We start from the raw sequence: 27,192 nt of genomic DNA, 5'->3' as shown, positions 1-27,192 counted from the left end.
TTCTTGGTTCAACTAGAAGCAAAGATCAGTTGCGTGTTGAGTTCAAACAGGCTGAGTACATGGACGCCAGTTTGGCAGGGTGTGAAGCTATTTGGTTGAGGAAGCTGTCGTGGGCTTGTATGGGATAGAGTTGGAGCCGACCAATCCCACTGTGACAATTAGAGCTCATTAAGCTCCAAGAATCTAGTGATTCACAATCGCTCAAAGCACATCGACCTATGTTGTCACCACATCAAATATATTGTTGTAAGAGGTATAGTTACACTATAATATGTACCAATAGAGGAGCATACTACAAAAGACATTCTGATCAAGGCTTTACCGGGAGCAAATTGTTTACCTTGGTGAGAAGTTGGGTGTAGTGCAAAACACCTTCTTTTCTAAGAGGGAATGTTGATTGGAGTAGAGAAGTAAGGGTTCTGCTTGCCTAAGTGTTAAGGATAGTAGGGGGACCCACAAGACAACCACTTTAGCAAAATATTAAATTATTTAACTATTTCCTAGAGTTGGACTTAGGAAAAATTAAAATTTGTATGTTAACTTATGATTTAATCTTAACCCTTCATCACAATCTAATTTTAGTCTTTGAAAGTGACTTTAGGGTTTGGGTCAAAATTATAAGAGGAGATAGAGCGAAGAGGAGATCAATTCGAAGAGCATAGAGAGTGTGTGATTGGCTCAATAAGGAAGTTAGGATTTGCAGTAGTCAGTGATCAAATCAACGACGAAGAGGTAGAAGGAAGGGGGTCAAATAGCGTTAGCCTAGTCTAGAACTAACGCGACTGTATATTGTGCAAAAGGCAAAACCAACGCGACCATAAGATAGCATGAGTGCATAGGGGTTGTATCAGTTTTTGAAGTTGGATTTGCTATAAAAGGGAAACAGTCCCTTGTGGTTAAAATTTCTAGAGTTTTTTTGCTGAGCTAATAGAAAACAAACACAAAGTTGCAGGTTTTCCCTGGAGTTGGGGTTTCTTTGGTATATTTTGTGTTCTATGTGTTCTATGTTGTTGTCTTTTGATTTATTTATTTTTTTGTTGCATGCCAAGTTAGAAAACTCCATGTATTTGCAATTAAGTTTCCAATGCAACAATTGTTTGTATTTTTGGTTTTTACAGTTGGAAAAATGTGAATCAATTGCTGGGTTTTAAGGAAATGTAACATCTATTGTGGGTTGATGTAGTTGTAAATAAAATAAATAAGGACATGCATCCACTTAGTAATCGATGAAATGTGGTCATTGTCTCCTGGGGTGGTCATATTGCTTACAACAATGATGAAAAAAGATTGCTTGGTCATGTGAACATATGAAGTGAACATCTATTTTGCGTTTGGAAAATGAAGGAAAAGTATTTTTCTATCTTTTGGGGGGGATTACAAATAAATGTCTAGTATGAGGTAGGGTTTGATATGTTGGGATAACATTGTTAGTTTTATAATTGGTGTAGGCTAAGTGGGTTGATGTTGTCACAATTAGGAGGGGGGAGGGTCCCTCTCATTTATCATACAACAGAGTTGTAATAGGCCCCATGGGAATTATGACTGTAAGGATGGGCTTGTTGAAGAATGAGTCAACCCCAAATTAAAGACACTTAAAAGGATGCCTTAATAATGACAAGAGATTTTGAATTTAGATATGACTTATTGATTGGTGGGAGGATAGATTAATCATTAAATACAAGAAAGAGCATGTCGTTAAATGGTTGGCGACTAGTGACTCAAATGTTGAGATGGTGGAACACCTAAAATGATGCCTTAATAAAGAGAAATGAACTTGAGTTTAGATACGACTTCTTGATTGGTGGGAGGATAGATTGAATACAAGAAAGAGCATGTTGTTAAATGGTTGGCTACAAGCGACTAGATGTTGAGATGGTGAAAGGCTTTGGGTGATGAATATATCAAATTGGTTTGATTACAATAGGTTGAGGTAGTCATGTGGGAAAACCTGGAGGTAACCCTTGCATCAAATATAAATCCCAAAAATGTGTTTCAATTCTTAAATGTTTTGGTATTTGGGTGTTTGCACAAGGTTACATAATTACTTAAATATTTTTATATATAACATTTTGCAAATTGATTTGACAACATTTGGAAATAGCTCCAAGCTTGACCAACTGATAATGCGTTTAACATTTTTGATATGTGTTAATCAATTGGAGCTAATGATCTAATAGTGAACGAGTTGTTAAGAAAGTCAAGAGGGGGAATGATAAGGGGTTCCTTGCATCATAGTTTTTCTTTTTAAAGTTTTTGTGTTCTCTTTGATTTCGCTAAAGCAAGTTTGGCTCATGATTGCTTTGTTAGCGTAATTGGTTAAAAATATGTTATAACACTGCCAAAAATGTATAACATTGGAAGGTTGAAGAGTTGTAATGTTGACCTCAAGGGTTGCTCTATCGTATCCTTTGGTGAGTATTTTGATTATCTCTAGATAAACACTCTTGTTCATTTTCTAATTTATTGCATTAGCAATTTATCATGGGTTTTATATTTGGATAGTTGTAACCTCAATCCTTGTGTTTGATAAGTGGAGATGGAAGAGTTCCCAGGCATTGATAGGCTTTCAGATTTCTTATTCTTTGTTAACAAATTGCCACCATTTTAGGTGCAATTCAAATCCCGATAAATCTTGATCCCTGTTACCCATGGGTCATTATTTCTTTTATTCCCTTTCCTATCGTGTCTTTTCATCTTTGAGGCCCCAAAAAGGTTATAAATGCTTTTTGTTGTTTATTCCTAGCTGCAATGCTCCTTTGAGGTTTCATTCTTTGATCAAATCATGGTCTAGAATCATGCTACTCTTGTTTATCCATATTTTCTACTAGTGTGTTATGTATTGCAAATGAATGACAACAAGTTGAAGACTGTTTTACCTTTTTTATTTGTGGTTAGATTGCCAAGGAATTTGTGACACTATGATAGCTTTGGAGTGATACAACCATTGCTGATATAAATTCTCAAAATAATGTACATTTCCTAATAGAGTATTTGTGAATTCAAATTAACTTTGTTGCATTTATTAAGCAATAATGCATCCTTTATTTACAAGAGGTTTGAATTAGTTTTAGTATTATGTTTTGGAAAATATTCGTGGTAGTATGCGAATGTCGTAGAGGGAGAAATACTACGAGTTTAGTAGTGATTCATTTAACCTATTGTTTAAATATTGTTGTCCCAAGTCTAATTCATGCTTTTTATCCATGTTGAAACTTGTCTAGTTGCAAGACTTGATGTCATTCTACTTGTCTTTCCTCTTTTTTTGGGGGGGGGGGGGGAATCTTTCTTGTTTTGGACATTAATCATTCTTGCACTAGCATACACAAGGAAGTGAAATAGTTGGGTGGACAATTTGGATGGTACAACGTTAATAAAATTATATATCTTATGATACATGTGAAAGAGTTTGGATATGGCATGCTAGGTTTTCCCAGTCATATGAAGTTTGATTAGAATTGGAGTGTGCCAAACAAGTTCTAGCTGATTTGGAAGTAAAAAAAAGGGCATCATTGTCATGTTAAAAAAGTAATGATATTACTATAAGTTAATGGGTGATGTTATTAGTAGCAATGATCCTTGCAAGAAGTTAAAAAGTACGAGAATGTTGTTACTACCCCCAATGATGTGCCAAAAGCAAAGAAAATGTATAAAAAAATTAAGGAATGTCCTTGAAGCATTAAATACCATATTCAATAATGTTATTCTTGAATAAGAGTTGAGAGCTATACTAGTTGATAAATTTAAGTTATCAGCCCTTGTAAAACACAATATATAAAAACATTTGAAGCTGATGGCTAATAGAGTAAAACGCACACTAGACTCACTCATTTAATAATAGGGAGGTTTTTTGATGAGGAGATATATGTGAGATGGCATGATCACAACTTGAGAGGTTTCCACACGTTAGAAACATACAAAAAGTGGAATGTAGATAAAGTTTGACATGTTTAGGGCATATGATAGATTTAGCTAGACCTATCACACATGCATAAAATCAAGGAATGTCCATAAGGAACTAAATGCTACATTCATCACTGTTATCCTTAAAAAAGTTAGAAGTGGTATTAGTAGATGAATTTAGGTCTATCACCCTTTGTGATTGGATTAATGTGAGACACAAATGTGACTTCGATGAAGATGTATCAATTTGTTGTCATGTCTTTGACAATTTTAATGTGTTCTCCCGCTCAATTCCTTTACATTAGTGCACAAAATGGTGGCAGTCATGTCGCAATCCTCTTTCTCTCATCCCTTTCATTACCGAGTCTTTTCCATTATTGCAACTTGTTATAGTACTAGTCTTTCACCACCTCATATCTTTTGCAAGCCCTTGGGTTGGTTTTAAGTTCTCTTGGTTTTGTTTGGTTTTCCTAGAGTTTATTGCCATCCTTAGTCCTTCTTCATTGTCTTCTTTGATGCCATGAAGATGTTTTGGTTAACAATAGATTTTGTTTAGGCAATAACGATGGTAATGCGGTGCATAACTTTGCACATCTCTTATGGGAGGGGGGCCTACTTCAATGTGGCATATAAGACCAATATTGAAAGGTAGTCCTTATCAACATTTTGCTTGAATGCCTAGACAACAACATGACACGATAGTTCAAAAGAATGGTGTGTGAGGAGCTTTAGCTAAAGAGTTACACCATATTACCAAAAGATGCTATCATTACTCAATTGGGATTGAGGCTTAATGGAGTCCAATATGAAAACCTGCTTGAAAATCATTAGAACAATTTCCCTTGAAGTAGATAGGGTTGTTTGAGTGGAACAATGCCATGAGATATTTTAATGAGGATCCTTGCCCCCTATTTGTTGTAACCCTTGGACACACGTGGTCATGACAATGTGTCAAGGCACACTTGGAGTGGGCCATATAAGATCTTATGTAAATATTATAAAGAAGATTGAAGCAATCTTGTAAGGTAGTGGAGATAAAATCAATATCTTATGAGATAGTCTACACACAACTCTAAGATGATAATAAGAAATGGGACATGCTAAGGAAGTAGTTAGATAATAATTGAGATGTGTTAGCAATCATATTGTATGTGATGTAAACTTATGATTTTCAGCAAAGGACAAGGTTTTGATGGGTGACATATGGAGATGCTAACGAAACTAAGATATACACCTTCTATTTTTGCTTGAGATTGTGCGTAGATCATCTTACTTCACCATGAGGATGCATGGGATGCTACACATTTGTTTAGTGGTTCATATGGTGGATTGTTTTGGTACCTAGCTCTCTTCTGATAGTTCCTCTTGATTTTCATATGGATAGTGGTGGCATGTTCTTTGATGCTATGATATTGGTAAATGGGCCATCAATTGGTATTCATCATGTTGCATGCCTTTTAGATCAAATTAATTGATGATGATGCTTATGCATTGCCTCATGTGAGTTGTATTTAGCATCATGATGTCAGTCCTTGCACATTTGTATGGAGATCTAGTGATTGATGCGATATAATGAGATATGGGTCTTGTGAAGGAATGCTTTAGTACTTGAGATGTCTATTGTATTATTATAATGGTGCTTAATGAGATGGACAATGGCTAGATGGAGTGCTCACATTATTGCCACATAGATTGCATGCATGCTACTCGATGTTTTGATGGAGCGACCTAGGGTGTTGAGACTAACTTGGCATGCTTTTGTCGCTCGAGTATGATCGTTGAGGAGTGCTCCACTTTTCTCATTGATGGCTTTATGACACATACACTTTGCAAATTTTGAGAAAGTTTCTTGCCTTGGGAATTGTGACAAGTGCCTTGAGAGTTGTGATAGATGTTGCCCAGGGTGTTATGAACCATGGATTGGACTTGTGACATTGCTTAGGGCATGGTGAGATGTTAGGGCATGGTGAGATGTATTGGGAATTGTGAATTTGCTTACAATGTTGCAGGGGCTTTGTCATAGGTCTTACATAATGGTCTCCCTTTAGTAGATATGCATCAACATTTTATCACATGACTTAGGCGATTTCAGCCTTTGCACAAGGGTTGATGGCATTATACTTCTTGGTGAGAGCGCCCTAGTGTTTGATTTATCGATCATGACCTTATGGTGATATATTGAAGAGGTGGATAGTGATCTTCATGGAGCGCTCCACTCTTTCATGATTTTTCAGGTTTCTATGGTGTGGTTGGAGGGCAACTCACTCCATGTGGAAGAGTGAGGCTATATTGCTAGAGTGCTTAGCTTCCTTGTTGCATTTTGATGATGAGATTGCACTTTATGATGGGCATACATTTCATTCTGAGGGAGTGCTCCTTTACTTACACACATGTGAAGGCATTCAATGTGGTTTGAAGCTATTCCACTATTGGAGAAAGGTCCATACACACATTTGGAGGATAATGGGGTTTGTATTGAGTTAGCCCTTCACACATACGAAGAGAAGCTCCTATTATGAGATCCACTTCACTTGCCTTGATCCATCGATGGTTGCTACACTTTAGAACTAATTGAAGTTTGGCTAGTTTGTGGCACATTTCTCCTAAGTGCTCCACTTATCAAGGCTTGTTTGCCCTTCTTTACATGATGAGGAGGACATCCACTTGAGATGGCTAAATTGCATATATTTTGTGCTACTCTGTTGAGGATGTTCGACCATTTTGAGTCTTGGTCCATTCACATGTGGGACACATCTATTGGAGGGTGCACATGTAAAGAGAGGATTGCCTAATTTTGGAGGTTGTTACATGGTCAACCCCTCACCCAAGGGAGACACTCTACCTTCTAGGTCTATTCTTGGATATGGTTGCCAACTAACTCAATTTACTATTTTTTGACTTGTCTATTGGAGTTAGTTGCTTGAGAGGATTATTGTATTGTTTTCTTGGGATATTCTATTGTAACCTCTTATAGAGGAAACTGTGGATCTCAACAGCTTCTGGTTACTTTTAGTAAGTAGCTGTTGAGAGCGTTATTTTATTGTTATTACTTGGAGGACTAATGGATCTAGAAAAACAAATACTTGTTTATTAATGGGACATAGAGTTGAAACCTATATAAAGGTTTAGTCTCTTAATTTGTAAGGTGTTGTTGAAAGAGCTCCCAAGGTTTGGATTAAAATTGCTTTATTTTTATCTTAAGCTTTCTAGAATGTATATACAACTTGGTTTAAATGTGGCATATATTCTTGGTGCATATTAGTAGGCTTTTTGTTGCAAGTGATTGTCAAAGATGATTAGGTGCCATAAAGGAGTAATTTTGCTACGTTGGAAGAGGCAAACCCTTTGTCACGTTTTTTAAAGAGAGAATCTTGTTCTACAATTCATTGACAACAAAGAACACTCTCAAGTTGATTTGGAAGTGGTGGGATTCTTGAAGAAACGTCCCTTTGTAAACTATGTGATATTTGGCTTGCTAATTCTAGGGCCTTTGGATCTTGTTATAGCCCAATTTCCCCTTAGATATTTTGAAGAATTGCCCCTTGAGGTTACAGGCATGACCCCATAGCCCAAACAAAGCAAGGTATTGATCTTCCTTTTCATCCACCACCAAAATAATAAAAATATCTAAAAACCAATTTTGTTTTCGAAGCTCTCTCTTGCTCCCACTCCATACTACAACACATTGAGTTTAGTTAACCATTGATGATTGGGAAGCTGTCCCATGCTAGAATTCATCTAGCCTAAAGAGAGAAAGGCAATGCTATTGAGTTGACAATGGGTAGCTTGCCAAAGCTTCCCTTGGGTTATCACAACTTGTGCAACATGCTTAGGGACTTCTGCACCAAGTGAGGTCTTGGGAGGTTACAAGCTACAATCATACATGTCAATGGGCAAGACGTAATGGAGGTTGGCAATCCATTGTGAAGAGGCCATAACTTGATCCTTGAGAATCTAAGAGGTGATCGAAAACATCACTGTATATGCAAAGTTTTTGACAAAAGACGTTTTGGTTCAACATATAATAGATTGCTTAGGGAGAGGATACTTTGGCAATGGATCATGACTCTAGAGGAACCTAGGGGGAGTGGAAAAAGTCAACTAGCTAGAGTGTCATCCTAAGCATCATTTCTAAACATGGAATTGAGTATCTTCATATGATATTGAATAGCTATAACTTGAAAATCTAAATTTCTAGAATAAATATTTTAAGCCTGTATAATATACAAGAGCTTGGAGTTTGTTATAGTGTGAGACAAATTGATAAGTTTGGTACTAGTTTTTTTGAGTAGTAGCACTTGCTACACTTTTTTAAATGTAGTTATCTATATAGTATAAGAAAATATGGTATGTTTTGATAGTTTAGATGATAGGCTAGACTTGGGCAAGGGTCGAGGATGGATGTTCATCGTCAACGAGTTTTGAATCTTGATATGATCTTGACACTTCAGATTCTTGGACTAGGTTGAAACTGATGAAATATTCTATATTTGTTTGTAACATTTTAGATCCTTTAATGAAATTGGTCCTTCTATTTGCAATTTTACTTCAAGTTTTTAGATGGTGTGCATCGTCCATGAATTGGCACCAAACACTTAAGTGCAATGACTCTACATTGAGAAGGAAAGGTAGGTCACAAAACCATCTAGGAGGCACATGGAGAGAGATGCACATGGACACGTTCACAATTTTTACATTCATGACGGTATGGGAAATACTTCTAATTTTGTTATGCTACCTTGTGGTCAAGACTCGAAGCAAAAGAGGCACTTAGACTATCATAAATAAGTTAAATATATTTTCTTGATCCAAAAAAACATTTAGACTAGAATATTGGGCATGGGATTGATGCGAATCCCAAAGTTGAAACATTCTTTTCATCTCTGCATTGCATTGGCATTTGTTGGAATCAACAACATATGATCCTTCAACTCCTAAGCAAGTAAATATTTCTAAATCTTTATTGCAAGCCCCACATTCTTTTCTAAAAGAGAAGCAAAAACCCTCGTTTATTTTATGAGGATTTTTCTGTGATAAATTCATTGTTTGATATGCATTTTGGGGAATGCTAGGTTATAAACATTACTTGATTTTTGATATTTGAACTGTTTTTAGGATTTTTATTAGTGATTCTTTTGACACTTAGATAAGAAAGTATGTTTTTAATCCATCTTCTTGTTGAAAGTATTTGCAGCCGATTGTGTGTTTCACTGAGGGGCTTTACCTTTATCCTCGTCAGATGGATATGTGGAACTTATTTGTTGTTTAACTATTTCAGTACATACTAATGTAATTATTTTCACTTCGGGTATTGAGGTGTGTAAAACTTTAGGGTTTACTATGGTTTAAGGGTTGCTAGCTCATGCATTGTGGTTTTTGGTATCTAATTTAGTTTTATATGGTATCAAGTTGTTTTAGATAATAAGGGACTATGTGATCATTAGGTTATTTCTTGATGAGATGATTCATTACACGGGCACACTGTAAATTGGTTGGGCCATTGGGCCATCAATCTTTCGGGTTTGTCCTTGTTTCTTTTGTGTAAAGGACATTTACCTAGAATGGAAAGGGAACTAAGGAAGGACATGTCCCAATGCAATGATTGATGAAATGTGGTTAGAGTTTTTGAATGGCCTTCTCATCAGTGATAGATGATGTTTCTGTAATGCTTTGAACTTGTGAAGTGAATTTTTGCACTTGTCAATTGAATGGTAAATATTTTCTTGGTTTTTAGGATAAACTTAATTTCCATTAAAGGACATTGAGCATCTAGTGTAATAAATCTACATTTAGAAGTAAAGGCTGGTCACAATACCATCTAGGAGGCACATAGAGAGAGCGGTACACTCGCACACACATATTTGTATCCTATGAGACTACCATATGGTGAAAGCATGTGAGTCATTACAAATGCAATGAACAAATTAAATCTATTTCTTGGTTAAAAAAGTAGAGGGGTTTTGTCTAGTGTATTAGGTACCAGACTATAGTCGATCCCTAAGTTGTCAAGCTTGAACCTAGAATGAACCTTGAACAAATAAACAGTCCGCTTACAGTCTATTACCAGACCCTAGTTGTTGTGTACCTAATTCCAACATTGTGATTAGGTATTGAACTCTATGTACATGGATTATGTTGTATGCAAACTCTGATTTATTATATTATATAAACTCTGATTCATACTGGTTGTACTTTTCAGTCCCATTGACCTTCTGTGGTCATTCGTTGGACATTAATATAATTATCTTATCTTATCTTAATAATGGTAACACTGTTTGAGCCTAATTTTCGAGATAAAATGATTGTTGTATCTATAGGATAACAGAGAGTAATATGTAATCGTTCAGAAAGAATAGTTCCTTGGAAGGATTAAACACAGTTTGTAAACCCTGGTCAGCCAATAGGTCAGGATCCCCCCCTTCCAGATCCAAATATGCATTGCAAATGCTTTTAGCCATAGTCAAGGCCCCTCCTTCCAGATCCAAATATGCGTTGCAAATGGTCTCTGCCTTGGTCTAAAGGTCCTCTTAGGATGAACCTTACAATGTCCAGCTTGTGCATCTGTTCTAGTAGGACATGTTTGTTGAACAATACAATGACAAGTTTAAAGTACTATAGTTCACAATATCTCAGCGCTGATTATAATTGTGACAAGACTTACAATGTTTAACTGAGCCTGTTCTAAAAGGAGATGTATTTTGAAGAATACACTAAGAGATCTCAACTACAGTAGTTCACAATAAGACTTCCTCCGACCTACTGCGAAGTGTCTATATATCATAGCTAAGGTTGTTTGAGCCTAATTTGCTAGATAAAGCCATTTGCTGTACCTAGGATAGCAGCAAGTCGTCTGGAATCTTTTAGAAAGAGTACTATCTTTGCAAGTAGGATGGATTATGCACACTTTGTAAATCCTGACCAAGCAATAGGTTGGGAAAGCTGCCTTCCAGATCCAAATTTTTGTTCCAAATGCACTCAGCTCTTGTTTAAAGGCCTTCTTTGTTCCCTTACAGCACTTTATATGAGTGAATATTTCCGCTAATCTGACCCAGAAATTGAACCTCTTGGGCTCTGAATTTGGCTAAAACCTCTAACGAAATAATCAATCCTCCTATGCTATAGGACTAGATCTCAATTGCCAAAAACAATATATTTGTCTCTCTTTGCATTGTGTCGATCAGTGTCAGTATCAATACTAGATCCCTTGGCTCCCAAGGTATTTTTTTTGGCAATCAATAGTGCCAACATGCTTTGCCCAAATAAAAACAAAAAAATTGATGAGGATTTCCATTTGATAAATTTATCATTTGATGTGCACTGGAGATGCCAGATTGTATATATTTATTATTACTTAATAAGTTAATATTGAAATTTTTGACTTGGGAATAACTTGACTGGTGTTACAACTCATAAAATTGGAATAACATGGAAAAATCGGCAATGTGAATTGACAAAATTTCGACAAATTTTAAAAAAATACAAATATTTCTTTTTCAAGTTTTAAATGTAGCAATAATTTTCCCCATTTTTTTGCATGACATTATTTAGGAAAAATCACAATATAAAAATTTCACAATTTCAAACATTTGGGAAAAATCACATTTATTATAATTTGGGAAGAATTGTGATTTTAAACAGTGATTTCTCACGAAGGAGAAAAATCCTGCAGTTTTTCTGATTCTTCCAATTTATCATAGATTTTTTCTGCACTTGTTTCACTGTCTTTCTTCTGAGTCTCCGATAAATTCATTCTATCACTTTCTTAGAAGTTTTTTGACTCAACTGTTCTGTAGACCTGTGGGATTGCTCTCACTCCCTCTCTCTCTCACACACACACATGTTTTATTTATGGGGGATCAATTGGTTATGGGGATACAACACGTTCTTTAGGCACCAGTTGTATAGTGGGCATAGTGTAAACTGTTTGAGCTCTTAGGGAATCAATCACCTATTTTCATTCACTTTCCATTGTTTCTAAGTTCATCAATCACAAAAGTAAAAGATAGACGATCAAGGCCATAGTATGAATTCCCAATAGTTGAGGACCTCGATAAACTGGCAGGCTTGGCTTATTATGATTTTTCTCATCCATTTCTTGTTAAAGCTAGCAGGCAGTGCTAAGAACAAATTAAGTGGGTAGATGAAAATGGAGAGTCAGGACCTCAATAAACTGGCAGGCTTGGCTTGACTGGGGACCTCAATAAATGGGCAGGCTTGGCTTATTATTGTTTTTCTTGGCCATTTCTTGCTAAAGCTAGCAGGCAGTGCAAAGAATAAATTAAGTGGGTAGATGAAAATGGCCGAGCAATCACTGAGTATGTAATTGGGATTCCACAAAATCTGTTAATTCTTAGTTTTAACTATCCTTAACTGTAATCGATCAATAGAAAAGTGACCACATATGCACATGTATCCTGTTGCTGGCTTGTATCTCAACTGTCGAAATCTACTTTACCGTGTGTTACTTAATTGCTTCACCATTTTCCTGGGTAACAGACAAATGACTTCAAAAAATGTTGAAACAAAATTTTGCAAAATTGGTTTTCAACCATAGGAGGAGCTTTGCTTATTGTACTTTATATTTTATTTTGGCTGCAAGAAATGTCTAATAATAAATGTCATTAATAATAATAGTACAGTGCCCTGATCATCTATGCCACTCACCCTTTTGCTTCACCTTTTAGTTATAATCAAAGCAAATAAAACATGGGCATAAGGCTATGCAATATATATATATATATATATATATATATATATATAAAAATAGATTTTTATAATTTATTTACTGTTTGTTTTCCTTCCTTTGTGAAATAATGTGCTTATCTTTACCTGTTTTTGGTGGTGGGTTCTATAGTTACAACTTTTAGATAGTTTGAATCCTGTATTTTCATATGTAACTGGAAATTGTTATGCAGGAGGACATGGCTTCAAAGTTGGTTCAACTGCAGAACAAGGCAGCTGTGGCTTCACAGTTTGTAGCAAAGCATGGTAGTGCCTATTACAAGCAACTATTGGAGCAGAACAAGCAATATATCCAGGAACCGGCTACTGTGGAGAAATGCAATGAGCTTTCAAAGCAATTATTCTACACACGATTAGCAAGGTTGATCTACCATCATTTTGTTTTCTTGGCATTTATTAAATCTGCTTCAGTATATTAGAGAAGATTTTGGTTTGAGTTGGATGGAGCTAGAATGTTATTGCATTGAATTTTTCAAGCTTGGTTTCTCTGAATGATTGAGGATTTTGGCGGCAAGTCATCTTACAAAATTTTGTCATGGTCCCGACTCCTTTGGTCATTCACTGTATTGGGCTTCTTGGCAACATGATGTCAGGGTTGTAATATGCAAAAATTAGTCGGGACGCTACTAACATTTTAGAAATGATTCTGCCCTCACTTAATCAGCGGTCAAGCCTTGATCTACCACGCTTCATGATTGTCTTCCAACTGTCTCTTCAGGTTTTACTATGGTCCTTGATTCTTCATTTTATATTTATCAAGGGCAGATATGATTTGGTGAAGATCATCTATTCATAATAATAATATCCGTGACATGAAAGCTTTGTGTAAAAGTCCCCAGAAGTTTGATCTAAGTTCATTTCTCATTATACAATTACATAATTTTTAAGTGACCAAGTGATGAAATCTTTTTAAAAAGTTAAAGAAGCAACCTAGAGTTTGAAATCTGATCATTGCTTTTGGTTACTTAGTTGTCCATGCAGCTTGGACCATTAAGGTTTCTTGTTTCTATGCTTATGCCTACTATTAAGAACTTGGGGTTTCTTGGCTTCAGTGGCTAGAGTGAGGTGTATATATATAAATTTACATATCTGCAATGGAGTTAGTTGCTGGAGTGTGCATAGACCAGGCTTATCATACTCTTACAGTCAAACTGTTTGACTCACGAGTCTTATGGGCCAGCTGACTAGTAGAGTACTGGATAAAGCCATGGTCGACTTTTCAGGTTTGACCATGACTTAATTACTTGTGAGCCTTGGTGCTGAGTTATTCTAAGTTGGCGATTCACTTCCAAGTAGTTGTCTCGTCAATTCATGTTTGAGTCTGAGTTCAACAACCTTGGAATTAATTTCTTTCTATCATTTCATCAATAGTGTAGTTTTTGTTAGTGGAGAATATTGGGATCCCAATGCTGTAGCCATTTTACATTTATCCTATAAATCAGCAAGACAGTCAACCTAGTTGCAATTGATGCATTTAATATTTGATGTTTTTTTTCAATGTCTTGTTTGAAAATTTGTTGCTGATATGCAATCCTTCTACAGTCAGCATAAAGCACTAGACTTTTATGATGCCTTCTTTTTGTTCGTAAATATTTTAGATTTTTTATATGTCATTGTCTCATTCTTTATTGTTAGGTTTTCTGTTGAAACTTGAAATTCACAAGAGAGAGGGGATTGAACGGAATCAACCAGAAAATTCTAATTTGGCAATAAAGAGAAGGAAAAATAGCACAAGGGCACCAATACGGGTGCAATCCTAGAGGGAGAAAAATAATCCAAGTAAAGTGTACTAGAGATAGAAATAAGCATCAATTTATAAAGAATAAAAGAATGATCACAAGATGTGTTAAATTGCAAGTGAGGGTTGTGTATATATAAATGACTCAATTAGGATGTTTTCCACAAGAGGGGTTATGGGTCCACATTGACTAAGTCCCCCTTAACCAAACCTAAATATAATATATACACGACTTAAAATTAGGGTGTTTTTCACAAGAGGGTTTATGGGTCCACATTGACTAAGTCCCCCTTAACCAAACCTGAATATAATAAATGTGACAATATAGGGTCCACTGTGACCGAAATATAAGCTTCATTCTCATAGAAGAGGGGGTCATATAAAAGAATGATGGACACAAATGAGCATGGGTGTATAAACACTGAACTCATTACAAGTTCCCAGTAGTGGAAAAAACAAGAGTGGGTGTATGGATAACCAAGTCAATAGAAGGTTAATGCTAGTTGGATTTAAGAGTGGGTGTATAAATACACAGTTTGTCTTTGTGAATGAAGCTGCCAAAGGTAGTGCAGCAAGTGGAAATAGTCTTCTGCAGGGATGGGATCCGGATGATTCATCAACATTCTGTCAGCCCAGTGAAATGTAGGAGTAACATCATAACATGGATGAGAAATATTCAGTGAAACAAGCTGATCACCAGAAGGTACAAAGATTGGTAGAAGTGACCCCTGAGAATTGCACTGCTGAATGTAGTACTTCCAGATTGGACCAACATCATAATGAAAAAGACATACTGAAACATGCTGAGTATCATCCATAGACTATAGGCGAGTCATCTGTAAGAAGCAGTGTGAAAGACCCTGGCCGACTGGGGAATAGGAACTTCATCAAAGGTAAACATCGTTATGTTCAATCACCTAGCGAGTCTTCAGAAGTTTCACCTTTATCAACCTAATAGAAAGAGTGGTAATAGGTTACTAGTTTCTTCCAAGAAATATGCAGTGTTCTGGCCTTCAAAGAAGGGTTAAAACTGTAGGAAACCATACAAAAAGGGGCGCTGATTTTGAAGGAGTGTTAAAACCCGAGGAAAAACACCGTATTTCCACAGTCACAAAAAATCAGTGATACTGCTAGCCAAATAGCCTTTGGATGAGCTGTCAAATTTATGCAATAAAAAGATTATCTGAAACTTTGTTTCTGCAGTCACAAAATCAATGATTCCACCAGCCAAATAGCCTCTGATCAGGTGCTGATAATCTTCTGTTAAAGATGCTCTGAAACCCTGGTTCCACATCCTAAAATCAATGATGCTAACTGCCAAATAGCGTTTGATCAGCCACTGAATATCTTCTGTAGTAAGATGATTTGAGACCTTATTTCTGCAGTCACAGAAACTGCCTCCAGCAAATATCCTTGGATTAGCGGCAGAATATCTGCAGTAAAGATATGATCTGAAACCATGGTTCTTCAATTGTAAAAACTCAGTGATGCAACCAGACAAATACCCTCATATCTGTGGCAGAATTTGGTACAGGAGGTTCAAATCAATGTGGAAAAAGTCGAAGTCGGGATTAATTCGGCAAGGGTCCAAAAGTTGAAAACTCGGCAAAGTCGGTTTTTCGAAAAAGTCGGCAAAAAGTCGGCAAAATTAAAAAATACAAAAATATTCATTTTTTAAAAATCCGGACTTTTTCAATAAAATCCCGACTTTTTCAATAAAATCCCGATTTTTTCAATAAAATCCCGATTTTTTCAAAGAAAAAAAAATCATTAAAGAAACTACCACGATTTTTTGAAAAAGTCCCGATTTAATCCCGACTTTTTCGATTAATCCCGATTTTCGTTTCTAAAAAGTCGGCAAAAAATCGGCCGATTTAATCATTTTCTTGAAAAAATCGCGTTTTGGGGAATAAATCCCGATTTTATCGGGACTTTTTCCACACTTCAAATCACTGTTCTGATAGCATGTTGAGATTCAGAAGAGAGAATGTAACCAGCCATAAAACCCTAATTCTTCAATAAAGAGGACAAACAGTGCTAGGGCACCAAGAGATGTGCAACCCAGTGTTGTCAGACTCTTTTTGTATTCCTGTGTTTGGCCGAGTCAGCACTGGGTTGAGTACTCCCCAAAGAATTGCCTGGCAGACTCCCCACTCAACAGACTTGGGAGTTTAGGCCTCAAAGTTGGGAGTCATTAGTACATTTTTTCGGCAGAAAATTGGTACAGCCCTAGAGAGAGAGAGCTGCACTGGAGAGAAAAATAACCCAATTACAAAAATATTTCAACATTTTATGATGCATGTGTTAGTTCTTTTACACCAGATCTGATTTATTTTACTACAACAATTCGTTAAAAACCCAGAAAATATTCATCTTAAATATTTCTGAAATTGCTGATAAAATAAACAGTGGTATATTAACTCAGAAAATAAAATGCAGCAGAAATAAAATGAGGAAACCAATCACACTACAACAGCAAATTTGTGCTCAAAAAAATGCAACTGCTCTGGAACTCAGCCCCAATGGGAAAAATTGGCCTCAAGGAAATCAGCACTACTGAAGAAACTTGACCTCTGGAAAATTTAGCCTCCCTTGCCAGCAATTCGGCCCCTCACCTTTCCTTTGTACAGCCTTTGCACACATAAGAGATTCGGCCTCTGGATATTTCAGCCCTCCAGTAATTCGGCTCTCCTTTTCAGCTCAATGTTTTGAGACCCGGTCGAATCGACTCAGAAACGGCCGAGTCAAATCAGGTAATGGGTGGCCGGGTCGAAACGGCCAGTGCCTCAGATCGACCGGCCAAGATGGGCTGGGTTGTTACCAAGCCAACCGAGCTGGATACCGACTCGGCCGGCTCGATAACAACTTGGTTGGCTCGGTCGAGTCCGAGCCAACTTGGCCGTCTCGGTAAGAGTAGCCAGTCAACGGTTTTCAGCGACTTTTTTTTTTTTTAAATCGGTTTTTGGGGACCCCAAAGCCCATTCGAATGTGCCTTTGGGTTCTTTGGGTCCATTTCCCTCTCCTAAACCCTATAAAACCCACCCAACCCCTGTCATTTCCTTACAATCATCTCATTGCATTTGAGTGAGAATTTGTGAGGACTCAGGAGTTGTGGAGTTTGTTTTTGGAGCAGCATTGAGGAGTTGGTTTGTTGGAGCAACTTTGAGGAGGCAGTTTGTGCCTACATGTTAACTTAAGACACCAAGCCAATGTAGAAGGCTTTCCAAGGCTACAAAATCAACAACATGTAGGATAATTAATTTGTAAAGAATACAAGAATGATCAGAAGATGTGAAATTACAAATAAGAGTCCAGAGTAGGGTGTCTTTTTTGAGATCCGTTATGGTCTCACATTGACTAGGGCCTTAACCAAACATAAATATAATAAATGATACATTATAATGTTGGCTAGGACTGTAAGTGAAGCTTACACCATTCCCAACTTCTCAATATTTTAAAGCAAAGCAAGGAACACAATATTTGTTCTTAAGTTGGCAATGATGGACACATTTTCATTGCCACTTAAATTTATAGGGGACAATATTACCTGTTGAGTAAGTTTGAAGAGAGTTATGGAGTTGATTTTGTTGTCATAGGCTTCAAGGAAACACTTTCTTACTGACAACTATATTCATTCATTTGTGAATCTTATTGATAATGCACCAGAATCCTAAGTTACGCACATGGAACAATATGGATAAAATGGGTCCAATACTCATTTCTTTGAAATTTTTGGTATACAGGTTTGGATACGATTTTGGTTGATTTTTCTGTAATTCTCTGAGAGTTTGTAAAATGATTTATTCCGTAATTCAGTCTTTTTTGTACTTCTGTTGAAATGTTGAAACATTATATCAAATATTCCTTTTCAATAAGTTTTGAAACTTCTCAAGTTTGTAGGAAGTTTCATAGATATTGTTGTCGACCCCATTCTAGCTATGGATTTGCTGAAGTTCCATGTTCAAGCGATTTTAGAATGTCAATTGTTCAGCATTTCCATCATAATTATATGATCGTGCAATAATTTCCGAAGAAGGGAATGGTAATCCTTTCCACCACACTAGGACCTTTAAGCTTTAATGTGATATTATGAACATGTCCTTGTTGTGTTTTTAAAGTCCCTGGTTTGTTTAATACTTAAGTTGTACTGAAACGGATACGGGAATGGATACAGATACAAGGTTTGAAACGGATACAACAAATTTTCAAAAAATCTGGATACGATATGGCAGGAAACGACACACACACACATAAGAATATCATATTACCATTCATCTTTTAAAATCTAGATTATATCAAAAAATACATAATCAGTTATCATCTATCATCATCATCAATTCAGCATAAACATTGTCATCATCATTAATGATTATTATTATTATAACATTCATGATTCAACATATTATCAAGTTGACAAGTTTCTGTTTCAAATTTCAATCATCAACATGACAAGTTACAACATCATCACCAAAATTAATAATGCACACTACATAATACAAAGTACAAAATGATCTATGGTTGATTGTCTACTACCATTATTTGTAATTCATATGACATATGGTTGTTCAAAAGTTAAAAGTTAAAACACCATCATAAATTACATTTACATATCAGCAAATATGTCTTCATTCCTGTCACTAAGAAGTTCCACATCTTCTCCAGAAGTGGGAACATTGCTGCCATGTCCACTTGAAAATCCACCTATTGGTGACTCCGAATCAATCAAAGTCATATGAGACCTGACATGCAACGTCATATCCAAGTCAAACAACTCTGGTTCCACATCGCATAATTTGGCGTCCATAAATTTGTATTCGTCTCTCTTGTTTGATAGAAGGCCAAAGTTTAAACAAACACATGCTAGTTCTTCAGCCATCTTAGAGCCCAAACTGTTTCGCTTAACCAAATGGATGAAGCCATATGTACTCCAGTTCCTTTCTACTAAAGAGGAACTAGCAACCTGTGACAAGATTTTGATGGCCAATTTTTGGATATGTGGAAGTTCCCCACCATAGTAGTTCCACCATTCAATTGGACTCATTGCCCTCTTGTCCCGCATACAATAAATATCAGAACCCCAATCCTCTGATCCCACAAAATGAGCAAACTCTGCACGAATCCGAAGTCCAATTTGAGGGTCAACAAAAAGCTTTCGAAAAGCCTTTTTAAGTCCTTGTGAGACTTCTGGGTCTTTGCTTGGTGCGGTTCTTTCTGGATCACTTAGCAACTCTGCAGCATAATATTTTGGATTCACTGCGTAGGCCAAAAGGTGCAATGGGGTGGTCATTTTGTTCCACCTTTTGGTCAATATATCTTTTACTTCTCTATAAAAGAATTCATCTGGGTCATTCTCCTTGTCATTTATAACCCACCCTTATCTTCTCTGTCATGGAATCAATGTCCTTATACACCTCTCCCAAATTAGGCATATATGTGACAAACATACAGAGCAAATCCACAATTGGCTTAATAAATGCCAAGATGTATTCCACCTTATCCCACCATTCATCATCAACAACCAACTTTTGCACTGCTTGTGCTCTATCAGATTGGGATTTCTTCCATTGATTCCAAAGAGAAGTGCATACCATTGATTGTAATGCATTTTTCACTTGCATATGCCTTGTAAGACTATGATGTGAGATGCAAAACGAGTCTTGACAACTTGCAGGTGTCAAATTGCTAATGTTTCAAATTTCAATAAATTAAAAATCATGATTTGATTGAATAACTATTATGATTCACGAATCATGACATTTGAGAATCCAATTTACATATTTGAATTTAGATTCATAGAAATTAGAATTTATGAAATAAACTTTAAAGTTTAGGTACCTTAAGGAGCTCCAACTTTGTAAATTCCCTGTAGATGCCTTGGGACATGTGGTGGTTCGTGATAAAAGCTTGGATTTCTTTTGCCTCTTCAAAAATAACTTGAATCCACTCAATTTTGTGATAAAAGCTTGGATTTCTTTTGCCTCTTCAAAAATAACTTGAATCCACTCAATTTGCTTCCTCATCTTGCTCATGAGGTTCAATGAATGTACAACACAAGGGGTCCAAAAGATGTGTTGATATTTGCCTTCAATAACTAGGCCTACTGCTCTACACACTGTTGCATTGTTAGTTATTCCCTGGACAACAGTTTCTAGCCCACCAATTCAATTGCTTCAATCAATATTTGGGATCTATATTGATGAGTTGGAAGCATTTCTACAGGAGCATATCCAAGACATTGATGGCTTCCTTCTTCACCAGGTTCTAATATCTATTCTACTCTTTGTTGAGGAGGTGGTCCTTCTCTCCTCATCAACAATTGATGGTCAACTTGGGTAAAACCAAGGTTATGATCTTCAATGGGGTGAAGAAAACCTCATACCTTCACTTTCTATTTAGAGGGGAGGAGATTGAGATCACCAACACATGTACTTACTTGGGGGTGCAATTCTCAGGTCACCACTTCAGTTTGCGACCAACGCTTCAGCCTCGGATCAACAAAGGATATGGATCCTAGCCCTTCTCAAGAGAACGCTTTTGACATCACTTCTAGGACATCTCGTCCAAGATGAGCCTCATGGACACCTTGATATGTCCCATTGTTCTATATGGCTCAGAGATTTGGGGACTGTCTTTACTTGAGTCAGATTGGGCTTCAGTTGATAGTCCTCCGCCACATCATTAGGTGCAAACTGATAGTATTGCAGCGCATCATCCTTGCAGAGTTTGGAGCTCAGCCCTTTTGGCTTGAGATGACCTTCAGATTGGTTTTATTCTTGCATCGTGTCCAGGGCTTTGCAAACTCAATAAAGAGTAGGGATTGATATCCTTACTTGGCATATTTCTCTTCTGAGACTATTTCCCGTTCCACTCCCTCAGGGCGAGCCAAATGTTGGTTTACAGGAGTTTCAAATCTCTTAGAGTCAGTGGGAATTCAGTTGGATCATCTCCCTCCTTTCTGATATTCCTTAGATGCTACTGGTTACCTTTTACCTACTAGACAGGAGCTAAACAAGATCATCAGGGAGGACATTTATAGGCAGTTCGTCCAGGTCACCTGGGTCAATTCTCCAAGAGGGTTGTGCCTAAAGATGGCCTTCTATGCTGAGCACTTCTTGGAGTTGAGAGACGGGCTCATTGTTTGACCCCAGTATACGGTTCACCATTGGATGCATGCTCTTCACATTCCTCTAGGCCAGTTCAGAGTAGGTTTTCATAGACTTCGGGTTGAGACGGACCACCAGGTGGATAGACTAGACCAATGTTACTTGGGAGCGGGAGCGACCATTTTCAGAAGCTCCCTGTTTGGGAGAGAATCCCGGAGCGATTTTTTAAAAATATATATATTTTTTTATATTTTTTTAATTTTTGATACATATATGTCAACAAAAACATGTAGAATGATGAATTAGATATAAAAAACATAAAAAAACATAAATTGATCATTGAACCATATCACATCAATCATCTAGATTCTAGAAGTTATAATCTTCATCAACCATGTCCACAAGTTAGTAAAATACATATTACAACTGCAACATGTTGAGTCTCGTGAATCATGATTCATCAAATTCAATCTTAAAGTTTCAACTTCAAGCTTTCAAAATTGAAAATTCAATATATAACATTTATCATCATTGATCACCAAAGTTGTACTTGTAAGCTAAGTTTAACCATTACAAGAAATAATATCTTAGATATTTCTAAGTCCTAACTTTTAATTGTTAACATGAAATGAAATGTTATAAAATGAAACATGAATAATGAAATGAAATGAAACAACTTTAGTCTTTCACGAAGCATCATATTCATAATTCACAATCATTACCAATGAGTTATAATTGCCAACTTCAAACTTCAAATTTTCATTGTCACAGTCATATATTGTTTACAAAAAATATCATTATGATATGAAAGAGTCAAGAGTCAAGAGTGAAGGACTTAAGACTCAATAGTTATGAAAATTAATAGAAACTAGAAAAGACAAGTAAACTGTAAATCTACATGTAGCCCTTGCCACGAGAGTCTCCAGGAGTATAAGCAGGTCATGGTGGTCTTCTAGGAGTCCCATACAGACCGACGACCAGAACTAGAAGGCACATGCCCCCCATGTGAGGGTGTAGATGGAGGTGGCGACAACAAAGGAACAAGACTCGGACCTCGAGCACTGCTACTGGATGGTGGAGGTGGAGGTGGCATGGCTGCTGCAGCTGCAACTGCTTCATCTTCATCCCTTATAAGTTCCTCTTCCATTTATTCAAGATGCACTATACCATCCTCCAAATTGTCATCCTCTGGGTGATTGTCCCAAATTTTATATGTGGGATCCTCATAAGCCCGATCACAGTAATGACTCAACAACCTCAAGTTGTAGTGCACATAAACCAAGCTTTCTGCTCGGTTTTTATTGAGTCTGTTTCTTTTCACATTGTGTATGAAGCTGTAGGTGCTCCAACACCTCTCTTCAGAAGAAGTATTCACAACTTGTGATAGAACTTTTTTTGCCAATTTTGGCAAAAGTCCATGGTCGCCATATGTTTCCCACCATGTGAGAGCATCAAATCTGTCTCTGTCTTCCATTGCATGGAAGGTACCAAACAAACCAGTGCCACTGAAGTATTTGCCTATTTCAAGGCGTACAGCTGCACATTCTTCCCTGTCAGGTATCAACTTTTCTAATGCTTGCAAATATCCACTAGTTACCTCTGCATCTAAATGGGGTTTGGTCCTAAACCCACCCCCTGGTGCAGGTTGGCCCAACCAAGATGTAGAGTAGTATTTTGGCGTAAGGATATATGCCAAGCAATGTAGTGGAAGATTAAGTCTATTCCACTGTTCACACACGCAATCGTGAATCAGTTTGTACAAGTCGGGATGTCTATTATGAATAATATCTTTTATTTGCCCCAACATGGTATCCATCTGCTCATACACCTCGCCAATCACTAGTTTGTCTGTATCTGCAAACCGAATCATGTGATAAATGGGCTTGGTGAAATCCAATACTTGCCTCACACTTGTCCAAAACTGACCATCAAGAGCGGCCTCCTCCACCAGTTCAAAGCCTTGCCTGTCAGTTGCATTTGTAGCCCTTTCCTTTAATACCTGCCAATGTGGACTTGATACCATGCTAGCCAATGACTCTCTTACCTTCAAAAGGCGCCTGAAGGTGAGGTAATAGCTACCAAATCTGGTCTTTGCAATCTTCAACAACTCCAATCGCGAGTGACTGCGGAAAAGGCCATGGGTATTGCTATGATTTGTAATAAATCTTATCATTTGTTTGCCTTTCTTGTACAAATCACCAATCCATTTGTATTGTGCATTTTTGTTCTTGACAACATCATGCATCAGAAGGTTCAATGTGTGAACCAAACATCCAGACCAAAATATGTTGGGGTATTTATCCTCAATAATTGCTCCCGCTGCCTTACAATTAGGAGCATTATCAGTGATGACTTGGATGACATTGTATGGCCCAATACGGTCAATTGTTTCAAGTAATGCTTCTGCAATGTTGATGGCGGTCCTGAACTTGTCTGAGTAATCATGTGCAGTTAGAAAGATGGCACCACTAACAGACACAACAAGAACACTTATCAATGGCTTGCCTTTTACATTTGTCCATCTATCAGATACAATGGACACCCCATGGTCAGTCCAAGAACTTGTCATTCTATTCAAAGAATGTGATATTTTTGCTTTTTCATGATCAAGTCCAACGGTTCTTGCCTTGTCATACCCAGGGCTCTTGTATCCTTTAGGGGCATCATTTATGGCAGAAACCATTTCGTGCCAATAAGGTGAGCGAAGAACATTGAATGGTATCCCACATGCATAGAGAAACCTGTAAATCTTTGAATCCACATCATTCCTACACCCCTCATCAAGGAAATCTGATATGGTTCTACGCCTTAAAGCTGATGACCCTGTGCCTCCATATCCATTGCCTTGGGAGGATGCTGAAGGAGTTTTGTGCTTGTGATTGTGAGCTTGGTTCAAAGAAACCCCTTGATTTTTTTGATTTGTATTGGGCTTCCTCCTCTTCCCTTGTGTATTTGGCTCTATTCGCTGTTGATACCGTTGGACAAGTTTTGATTCCTATTTGTTTGTCTCCATCCCATGGCCTTTTCCCGCAGAGGTGTTTCCTGGCACGGGTGTATGAACCTGTGTAATCATTGTTGCAATGGGGGCAATGAAATTTAGTGGTTCCACCCCCGCTCCCTGCTTCAGGCCTGTTAACATATTTCCACAATGGGGTTTGGTCTTGTTTAGTTTTTTGAGAGTCATGTTCACCCTCCTCCAGCTCCTCCTCATCGGGGTTTTTATCAAATCCACTTTCTCCAGCTTCTTCATCCCCCTCTTCATTTTGGCCCCTCCGTTTCCTACTCTCCAACACCATAATAACCATAAAAGGGACCAAGAAGAGGAAAATGCCAAGAAATATGGCCAGGTCCATGATGTTCGATATTTGTAGGCATTTGAATCTGCAAATTAATTTACTTTATTTAGATTAATTAATTTAATTTAGATTTATGATTTTTTTACTAAATATAGTTAATAAGCTAAATAAACTAAATTAAACTAACTAAATTACTACCTAACTAAATTAAACTAACTATATTACTAAGTTACTTACCTCTTTGCAGGCTTGCTCCTTGCTCCTCGGCGCTTGCTCCTCGCTTCTCCTCGCTCCTTTGCTCTTGCTCTCATTCAAGTGATAATGAAATTTTTTTAACCCATTGTGTTTTTAAAACATATTTTTTTTTTTTAAATTTGATTTTTTTTGGCGTCCGCGAAATTTTTATTTATTTATTTTGTTTTTTTGGTTGTTGTTGTTGTTGTTTATTTTTCTTTTCTTGGTTAATTCTTGTTCCTTTTGGTCTTATGTTTTTTTTTGCTTTTATATTATTTTTATTTTTATTTTTTTTTGTTGTTTGTTGTTTTATTAATTTTGTTGTTGTTGTTTTTTTAATATGTATTTGTTGTTTTTATGTTTTTGTTTGTTTGTTTATTTTTATTTTTTATTGTTTGTTGTTCCGTTGTATCACTCCTGTCGTCTGCCGAATCACTCATGGAGCGAAAATTTAAAGCTCAGGAGCGGTCGCTCCCTGATCGCTCCGGGAGCGACGCTCCCGATTTTGGCAGGGAGCAGAATTTTTTTTATGGGGAGCGCACTCCCGAGCTGCTCCCACCCGGAGCGCGGATTGGGAGTGGGAGCAGGGGGGGGGAGTGCTCCCCCGCAACTTTGGACCAGATAGACTTTGCCGGGTATGTCATTTAGAGGGAGTGGAGATCGAGGTGCAGTTCATTCTTGGATGTCCTGTCTACGATGAGATTAGAGGAAGGTTTCATTGCCTGTTCAGAGATTCTTGGACCCTCGTCGACTTTCAGGTATCCCGATGAGAGATGTTTGGCCGTAATGTAGGAGGCTCTCAGGTTCTGAGCGCATATTCTTCAGCCTCCCATCAGACCAGACCCCACACAGAGGATCACGACATTTTTCAGGGTACTACCTTCAGACAGGGGCACCAAGAGATTGATTGATACTAGTACGTATCTAGACTCCAGATCAGTGAGGATGCATGGGACTTCACCTTGCCACACGAGATCTCAGCAACAGATCCGTCTCAAACCCCTTCCTAGGAGACAGACTAGGTCCTCCAGCATTCAATAGCGTGTGCACCCCCAGGAAACGATTTAGTGGACAGTCTACACTTGCCATCGACTCTTCATTGGGCCAACAAACTTTGTTGAGTTTCTTCAATGTTATTCATTCAACCTCGGATGTTAGAAGAGATGGGTATGATCCTCAGACCTATTAGCTCCTCCATCTTCTCCGCTAGGGCCAGATGTTGATTTACTTCATGCGTTGTATCTTTTATAGGAGACCGTTTGGTTCTCCCGTTTTGTATATACATCATTGTACTCAACAGTCCCTTTGATCTACTTTGTGGTCATTAGTTGGACATAAATATAATTATCTTATCTTATCTTATCAGCAATGAATTGAGAATCTTTCATCTGCCCCTCACAATCCACTGCTTTCAAAAACATTGCCCCCTTTGGGTTCTGAGCAATCACATTGATCAAAGGCCTATTCCTTTGATCTTTCCATCCATCAGAAATGATGGACACCCCTAAAATGTGCCATGAATTACGAATGGGGCTTAATTTAGCCTCCAAATCTAACTTTTTAGCACTCAACATTGTGGTGCGTACCTTCTCATATCCAGGTCTCTTGAACCCTTTTGGGGCTTCATTCACTACTTTTATCATCTTTGCCCAGTAAGGAGATCGCACAAGGTTAAAGGGAAGGCCATTTGCATAAATGCATTGACCTATAGCTGCAATTGCCGTCTCTCGAGCATCATTATTAAAACTCCTTTCAAGCGGTCCCAAATTAGACCGCTTTGAACCAACAATTCCATGAGAATGAAGTGGAGGCTTTGATGAAAATGCTCCCAACCTTGTTGGGTGTTTTAATTGAGAGGCATGATTTGTCTCATTTGCTTTATCATCTGCCTTGTCTTGTTCTTTTTGATATTTTGCAAGTTTTTCCTTGCTTAAACCATTTCCATCTATCCCACTCTCTTTAGGTGGGCCATTGCATATTCGAATTCCATTGCTTTTTAACCCAAGTAAATGTGCTTTAACCCAGGTGTATGATCCCTTATACTCCTTTTTACACTCACTACAAACCCATGCCAATGATCCCCCTCCTTGGATCTTCCCAACAATAGTTACATATTTCCAAAGTGGTGACTTTGGATCAACTTTAGAGACATTCAATTTCATGTTCCACTTCCTCTGCC

At 37.4% G+C, this 27,192-nt stretch overlaps 1 protein-coding gene across 1 annotated transcript in view; it reads left to right on the top strand.

Annotated features, from left to right (window-relative positions):
• LOC149205566 (uncharacterized) overlaps nt 1–27,192 on the top strand; it is a 68,546-nt gene that overhangs the window by 24,771 nt on the left and 16,583 nt on the right. Inside the window, exon 2 of the mRNA XM_089395118.1 lies at nt 12,816–13,003. Coding sequence (XP_089251244.1) covers nt 12,822–13,003 — 182 coding nt within the window. The 5' untranslated portion in view covers nt 12,816–12,821. The remainder of the gene's footprint in view (nt 1–12,815; nt 13,004–27,192) is intronic.

The sequence above is a fragment of the Pinus tabuliformis genome, chromosome 1_2 (genome assembly GCF_031772625.1).
Source record: "Pinus tabuliformis cultivar Carrire ecotype Pingquan chromosome 1_2, CPIR1, whole genome shotgun sequence".
NCBI classification, from domain to species: domain Eukaryota; kingdom Viridiplantae; phylum Streptophyta; class Pinopsida; order Pinales; family Pinaceae; genus Pinus; species Pinus tabuliformis.
The sequence above is the reverse complement of the archived record's forward strand: the minus strand, read 5'-3'. Positions and strand labels throughout refer to the sequence as shown.